This window comes from Typopeltis vanoorti, chromosome 5 (genome assembly GCF_054136105.1).
Source record: "Typopeltis vanoorti isolate ZY-2024b chromosome 5, IOZ_Tvanoo_1.0, whole genome shotgun sequence".
Classification (NCBI taxonomy): domain Eukaryota; kingdom Metazoa; phylum Arthropoda; class Arachnida; order Uropygi; family Thelyphonidae; genus Typopeltis; species Typopeltis vanoorti.
In genome coordinates this window covers 48,073,983-48,082,610 of record NC_143553.1, presented here as the reverse complement: position 1 = coordinate 48,082,610, position 8,628 = coordinate 48,073,983, and the positions used below count along the sequence as shown (strand labels likewise).

Here is an 8,628-nt window from a genome sequence, read left to right as displayed (position 1 = left end):
AACTTTGGAAACTGAATGTTGATTTACAAAGAGAACTACCAAAGGCAAGTGAGACCAACAAGCTAAAAGATCCAGATGGTAATATCAAAATAGGAGACAGGGAGATCGCAAATACCTTGGCATTTCATTTTCAAAATATAAGCAAAATAGAGATGAATACCACGAAAGACCGTCAAATATCAAAACAGGCTTGACAGGAGAAAAACGCTGCAAATTCCCCAAAATATAAAAACAAATTATTCTGGGATCCAGTTCCAATATTTGTATTGAGAGATGCCTTGGAGCCACATGATATAAAAAAATCATGTGGACCAGATAACATACAAGGAATTATGATCACACATGTTCCTTCCCTAGCCCTAGATTGGCTACTTCGCCTATACAACAATAGCCGAAAACAAGGAAAAGCTCTAAAAGGTTGGAAGACAGCCACTATCATACAATCGTAAAGCCTAACAAACCTCAAGATCAACCAGGAAGTTATAGACCAGTTTCACTGACTTCAATTCCAAGCAAATTGATGGAAAAAATGATACTCCAACCTTTGAATTACTATCTAAACAAAAATAGTATACTACCACATTTTCAGGCTGCCTTTAGAAGAAATCGCTCAACAACTGATCAACGTTTCTACTTAAACCCAGACAATTCAAGATAACTTCCAGATCAAATCTATCAAACCCACCATTGCACCTTTTATAGATTTTAGCAATGCCTTTGACAAGGTGTGGAAGCAGAAACGCTTTTTCAAACTTTGTCATATTGGAATAGAAAGTAAATTTCTAAACTGGATTTATGACTTTCTAAGAAATAGAACAATTGGAGTTAGAATAAATAATACATTTTCCAAGAAAGTGAAAATAAGATTGGGACTCCCTCAAGCCAGCGTTTTGAGCCCACTCCTTTTCCCCATCTACTTAAACGACTTACATAAAAATATAAATAAAGAAACAATCAGCTGATTATTTGGTCCTATTTTCAGCTCACAACAACCTAGAAACAGCAGAAGGTCATTTAAACAAAGCCATTGAAAGTTTATCTACATACTGTGAAAACCGAAAAATCAAAATTAACCTTACTAAATCAGAAATTTTTGTATTTACCATTAATAACCACCTCAGAAAGTGGAGTTAAACAGCCGACTGTTTAGTTTAATCTTTGTTTTCAACCTTTAATGAAAACCCCAAATAAACTTAGAGTTATTATGGATCCATCACTAAGCTTCAATAAACATATCAACAATGTTGCACTCAGAGCAAAAAGAAGACGAAATATCATGAAAAGTATCACAGGTAAAGAGAGTAGGGAGCTGGCGCTAAAACCTTAAAAGTCACATACACCTCTGTTATCCGACCCATAATGGAATATGCTTCGCCTATCTAGATGCAAACATCACAAACCAGTTTAGACAAGCTTATAAAAATTCAGAAAAATGCAGCTAGAATCATATGTGGACTAAGGAATACAACTCCTGGAAAAAGGGCAAAATTCGAATCCATTGTTCCTTTAAAAATTAGGTGGCAAGAAAATCTTACTAAATTTGTAGAATAAAGAGCCAACTTTGTATATCAGAACAAGTGAACTTTTAAAAAACTGGCAACCAACAGACAGAATAAAAAAAATCAACAATGCATGAAATCATGGAAAATAAAATTCGCGTGGATTGTCCAAATAAAATAGCCAACTACCCAGCATTTCCTACAAATAAAGACAGGAAAAATATAGATATTAACTTTAAAATAGTGAACCAAGAGAATAAAAGCCTAGAAAACCCTAAAATCTTGAGATCATTAGTTCTTTCAAAAATAATGGAATATACTCAATAAAGATCTACACAGATGGCTCCAAAAATCAAAATGGCAATTCTGTGAGTGGAATACTCATCTATGGCTCTCAAAATATAGAACTAAAAACAACTAACAGTATTGGATGCAACTCGTACCATGCAGAAATAATAGCCATTAACACAGCACTGCAACATTTGGATACACAAAACCAAAAGGTGTTTATATTTTTCACAGATTCCTTAGCAGCCCTTCAAGCTATTAAGAACTGCTACACTAGCCATCAAGAAATACTTAGAGACATAGCAAAAAACATAAACAAACTACATAAGGAGTCCGAAATAATTTTCCAATGAATCCAATCCCATGTGGGATTAAAGGGAAATTGAACTGCAGATGAAGTAGCAAAAATGGCAGCAACATCAAGTGATACCACAGATTTCGATCTTTTTAAAACTACTAAAAAAGAAAACATAAAAAGAATGATTCTCCAGGACATGACTCACCATTATATATATATATATATATATATATATATATATATATATATATATATAATTTAAAATCTGTTTTGAATTTCAAATATATGTTATTTAAAATTGCTTTGAAATGTTGTTATGTGGAATGATTTCAATAATAGCTAAATACATATTTACTATATTCACATTTATCGATGTTTGCTGCGCCCCCAAAGGGGAAACGATTCACAGTTTAAAAAAGCACAAATTTATTTACTATTATTATTTAATTAATGTTATTAATTAAATTGATTACTATTCTTTAATTGAATTAATAGTAGTATTAAATCGACATTATTATCCTACTGACCTTGTATTATTATTATTATTAACCTACTAGAAATAAGTCTTTAACGTAGTATAAATTATATCAGATTTACACTTACAACCGTCCTGAAAAATTGCTGTTCGGCACGCACATTTACAATCAAAAAATATATTGTTCACGGAAATGAAGAATGTGATGTCCAACTTTCGGACGTAATTATTTTTAATTATATTTTTAATTACGATTATTTTTTCTTGGTCATAGAATTTTTTTAATAATTTCTAATATACAGTTGGTGGTATGGAATCTTCTTCGCTCCTCTACGCATTCTTACTGGCCTGCTATGCGGGAAGAAACATCTCACTTTCCGGTAGAAAAACCCTTGCTATCTTATGATAGACGTGGAAACATAATGACATTTAGCATAAAATGATCACAACATACACACGGTATTTCTTAGCATATATAAGAGCAACGTAGTCCTCCCAGTTATATATTGTCATTTGAAATAACGAGTGCTACAGTCAATATTTTGTACCTGACAAAAATAACAATTAAAATTTTAAAATAACATAAAAATGAAAGTAAAAAGGATTTAGAGAAGGGTTAGGAATGCGAATAAGCAAATGTCGGCTTGTTAGAGTGCTCAGAGAGAACCAAATTTCGTATTATTGATAGGGTATTGTTGAATATTGGTGACTGTCGCCATTGTGGTGGGTGATAATGAGAGTAATAATAATAAAGACTCACGTTTTATATAATTTTTTCTGTCTTTATTGTTAGTTTTATTTGCGTTTTAGTTTTTATTATTAGTATTGTCTGTGTGTTAGTTTTCATTGTTAGTTTTTTAATGTATTTTAGTTTTTATTGTTATTTTTCAATGTGTTTTAGTTTTCATTTTTAGTTTTTTTCTGTGTGTTAGTTTTATAGTTTAGTTTTTTCTGTGTTTAATTTTTATTTTTAGTTTTTAATGTATTTTAGTTTTATTATTAGTTTTTTTCTATGTGTTTTAGTTTTTATTGTCAGTTTTTTTCTATACATTTTAGTGTTTATTGTTAATTTTTTTCTGTGGTTTAGTTTTCATTTTTAGTTTTTTTTTGTGTGTTAGTTTTATAGTTAGTTTTTTCTGTGTTTTAGTTTTTCTTGTGTTAGATTTATACTTAGTTTTTATTGTTAGCTTTTTTCTGTGTTTTAGTTCTTACTATTAGTTTTTCTATACGTTTTAGTTTTAAATGTTATATTTTTTCTGTGTTTTAGTTATTATTTTTAGTTTTTCTTGTGTTAGTTTTATAGCTAGTTTTATTGTTAGTTTTTTAATGTGTTTTAGTTTTTATTATTAGTTTTTTTCTGTGCTTTAGTTTTTATTATTATTTTTTCCATATGCTTTAGTTTTTATTGTTAGATTTTTCTATACGTTTTTGTTTTTATTGTTAGTTTTTTCATGTGTTTAATTTTTATTGCTAGTTTTTTTCTGTATCTTAGTTTTTATTGTTAGTTTTTAAAGCGTTTTTGTTTTTATCGTTAGTTTTTAATGCGTTTTAGTTTTTATTGCTAGTTTTTTCTGTATTTTAGCTTTTATTGTTATTTTTTTAATGCGCTTTAGTTTTTATTGTTAGATTTTTCTATACGATTTAGGTTTTATTGTTAGTTTTTTCTATACGTTTTAGTTTTTATTGTTAGTTTTTTTCATGTGATTTTGTTTTTACTGTTAGTTTTTTCTGTGTTTTGGTTTTTATTGTTAGTTTTTAGTGCATTTTAGTTTTTATTGTTAGTTTTTCTGTGTTTTAATTTTATTGTTAGTTTCTTAATGTGTTTTAGTTTTCATTCTTTGTTTTTTCTGTGTTTTAGCTTTCATTGTTTTTCGTCGTTAGTACTGAGTTGGTAGTTAGTTGTATGCTGTCTGGAGTTAGAAGCGATTTGATAATTCACTCAATTCACTCCGGTATAATCCTAGATGGGCTTGGGTCGCTTGGTGTTCAGTTGAAATAATAATTAGCCTTCGAGCAACTCAATTGAGGATGAATATGAATATACCGATGAATATGACTTTTACATATTCAAACTATCATAGCGGCCAATTACGTATAAGCACTTCTTTTAATAACAAAATTATATCAGTTACTCCAGAAGCCGCATTAGATTTTTCACAATAACGCATGATCTATAACAAATGTCATCTTATTGCCATTGCCATTGCTGGAGATTAGTTGATGGAGATAAATATGACTGAGTTTACATTTTTTTCTGTGTATTATAGGTCATCATTATTTTCAAAACATGCCTAAAGTTCGCATTTTTTAACAAAAGATGAAAAAACGCGATCATGATCATTTCCAGAAATTTAGTCTATTTTTGTTATTGTCCTTTAATATCAATGTTATATCTTCTTTCTTGAAGCATGCAATGTTTCGTGAAAAAAGAAGTATTTACGATTCTCGGTGCAGATTTTAAATGATTCATTATTATTCTTTAACTATCTGTTTGATATTAACAGGCACTGATAAGCAATACTTTCTTTCATAGGTCGTATTCTTTTCCACCGAAGTGATCAAATCGAATAAGGAAGCTACCTGCATATGACAAGAAAATGAAAATATATGGGAAGAGATTCTCTGTGTTACTTACAGTTATTTTAATCTCACTTCCGGCAGTTCTTGTGTACTTGGTTCTTTATTTATCAAGCGAAAACGTGATGTATGCAAGCACAAGAACACAGCATTTAAAAATAAAACAACGAACAAAACAGAACAAAGTGGACTTACATGAGTTTGACGAAATTAGTGACATCTACGGTCAATCCAGAAACCTACGTGTTTTGCTACGAAAAAGAAAGAAAAATAGTACATCAAAAAAGATGATTCTTCTGTGGACGAAGTTTTTTGGTGAAAATTATTCTAGGGACTTTTATTTTTTTCATCCAGAACACGTCACTTTCATTGAACAAAAATGTCCTCAGACAAACTGTTTTGCAACAAGCGACAGATCTTATATAAAACAAGCAGACGCCATATTGTTCCACCTAACGAGTATGGAAGATGATGATTTACCCAAATATCGAAATACAAACCAGATATGGATACTCTACAACTTAGAAGCTCCAGTCTTTCAAGCTTCTCAGGTCCAAAAGCTGAACGGACTGATCAACTGGACCATGAACTATAGAGAAGATGCCGACATTGTGATAAAGTATGGAACTGTTTATGCTTTAGCAGATGCTGAACAAGAATTCGAACAGGATTTTTGGAAGAACAAGAAAAAAGAAATTGTGTGGTTCGTCAGCCATTGTGAAACTTTCAGTAATAGAGAAGGTTACGTACGTGAAATGCAGAAGTATATTGACGTTGATATCTATGGGGGATGTGGAACGCATAAATGTTGGCCCGCTCAGTCAAAATCTTGTTACGATGATGTTTTAAAAGACTATAAATTCTACCTTTCTTTTGAAAATGCCATTTGTAAAGATTACGTCACAGAAAAGTTTTTCAATGTGGTCAATTACGACATCATACCGGTTGTTTTTGGAGGAGCAAATTATAGTCGATATTTACCAGCAAATGCTTGCATTGATGCAACTAAATTCCCAGATCCACGCGACTTAGCTGAACAATTACTACTCATTGGGAGTGATAGAGATTTATACAATTCTTATATGCAAAGGAAAATTCATTATAAGGCATATCTACATCAGTGGGCATGTGATTTATGTGAAAAACTGCATAAAACTGAAAAGCCGCATAACATAGGAATGGATTTAAAGAAATGGTGGTACGATGACGCGAATTGCATGAATTGGACAACAGAAGAATTCTATCGTAGCAGCACTCAGGAAGTTTAGAAGAGAAGTATTACAGAGAGAGAGGGAGACAGAGACAGAGTGTGTGTGTGAGAGAGAGAGAGAGAGAGAATTACTCATTCGTTTATTAGATTGTATATTTAACACCTCCTTGTGTTATTCGCGTTTTGGACAGAAAAGCGGCAACTTGTTCTCAGTAACGAAAAGGTAGTTATTAATTATTCCTAAGACATCAAAATCTGGCATTCGATGCTCAGATATAATAACTGCATAGTGCCCACAAGCGTCTTGTCCTGTGGACTTTTCAGTTAAACGAATTTGTGTAAAATGTGTTTTTTAATGTGTTTTAGTTTTTATTCTTAGTGCAATCATTCGTGTGAATGATTGCACTATGGAAACCGTAAGGAAATAAAATATATAAAGTAATTAAAAAGAGTCATTATGTTACTTAGGTCATCAGAAGAAGAAATAGATTCAAACTGTGTACAACATACTAAACTCGAAGAATTGAGGGGAGTATTCAAAGCCAAAGTATGCGAGACACTGAATCTAAATGTTAAGGACAAATTCTATAACTCAGAAACGAGAATTCCTTTTTCTGAATAGCGGTATTCGGATGCGCAGTTCTCTAAAAGCACCAACACTTCCAAAAAGTTGAAAGGAATACATCAGTGAAAAGTTAACCATATGACTGATTTTAATCAAGGAATGACATGCCAACTCCGAACAAAATGTCTGACCATCATTGAGGCGTTATTCATTGCGACGCATTTAAGATATTAAAGTTGCAAAAATAACATATTTTTGCCATCATAAAAATGCATATTCTGATCAGTGGCAGCTCGTGGCTTGAAATCGTGGGGGTGCTGCAACTTTCGAAATATACATACACACTGTAAGTCAGTGAATATGTTTGGATAAAATATTCAAATATGGTAAAAATTAAAAATAAATAAAAACATAAACATGAAAAAATAATGTTTATTATCGATGAAATTATACAGTTTGGTATGATTCAAAATGACTTAAAAATAAAATCCATTATCATAACCCCAATAATGTTGTAAAATAAAAACTATAACAAATGGTGTCTTTAATTGTAATGTCCAAATATTTAAAGAGACGGAGTAAACACGCTAAGCACTACGAACACTCTACTACTGGCGCAAACTGCATATAAATAACAGTGGAACTGCGCGACGGACAGTCAGTATTACGCTAATAGCTCGTATCTCGCTATGACGTGCACATGCTTGCGCGCGAAGCAATATGGTAAACACAGTGCTGCTAGCGTCCTTCGCCCTGCTAAGTGCTACGAGAAAAATTGAGGGTGCTGCAGTTCCGCAGTGCCTAAGCACGAGCGGCTCCTGCTTCTGAATATTAAGAGACAATCGTGCGGATAACAATGGATAGTGCAAGCTCAGTAGTGCAAGTTCTGTTGGTGCGTACAAGCCTTCTCAGACGACGGCGATCTCGTTCCTGACAGACTGTCTTAGGAGTACAGGTACGCCTCTTAAACAAGCAATGTGATTATTTTTACACTGATTAATCATCCGGATAGTAACCAGTCTGCTCTGATTTTTTCGAAATCGTCGCACTAGTCAGACGGACACCCACAATAAGTCCTTTGTCGATATCTGAAAGATCTTTTGTTTATCTCATTGAGATCAACGCCATTGACGATTACTGACCCGCAGCATTCCTAAATAGTTGCCTTGAACAAGTGGTGATGCTCGTGATCAAGCATTTTGCATATACGCTGCCTAAGTGACGTTTACGTACATCTGGATAAGATTTCGAATTCAGCGGTCGGTATATATATAGAACTGGTTTGTATATATAGCACCAAAGGTTTTTTGCTATTTCTGTAATAAAGTACTTCTAATAAGCAGGTTATTAATCGATTTAGGGAAAGGGGATAAAATCATTTACTTTCATTTAAATTCGTTCGATTACATGAACGTTATTCATGTAGATCAAAGAAAATTCATGTAGATTCAAGAAAAACAAATAAAAATAGATCTTTTCTTTATTATAATGTTATAAACGTGAGGCAAGTTGTTTGGATGAGCCTAAAACTTTATGACATTTCTGAATTTTATCTAACTCAAATTAACCTTCGTTGCAGTGCCTGAGTAGGACGCTTCTGTAGCATACGTACTATATGGATTATTGCAAAACTAATGTTTAAGAAGAATTGGTAACAGACAGAGACACAAGAGAAAAAAACCGTACTCGTCTCTGCACCGAAGATCAACTAACCAG

General features: G+C 32.3%; 1 protein-coding gene across 1 annotated transcript in view; it reads left to right on the top strand.

Moving 5' to 3' along the window:
• LOC150106369 (lewis-type alpha-(1,3)-fucosyltransferase-like) overlaps positions 1 to 6,744 on the top strand; it is a 29,785-nt gene extending 23,041 nt beyond the window's left edge. Inside the window, exon 2 of the mRNA XM_090392406.1 lies at positions 5,094 to 6,744. Coding sequence (XP_090248532.1) covers positions 5,158 to 6,405 — 1,248 coding nt within the window. The 5' untranslated portion in view covers positions 5,094 to 5,157 and the 3' untranslated portion in view covers positions 6,406 to 6,744. The remainder of the gene's footprint in view (positions 1 to 5,093) is intronic.
• The last annotated feature ends 1,884 nt before the right edge of the window (positions 6,745 to 8,628 follow it).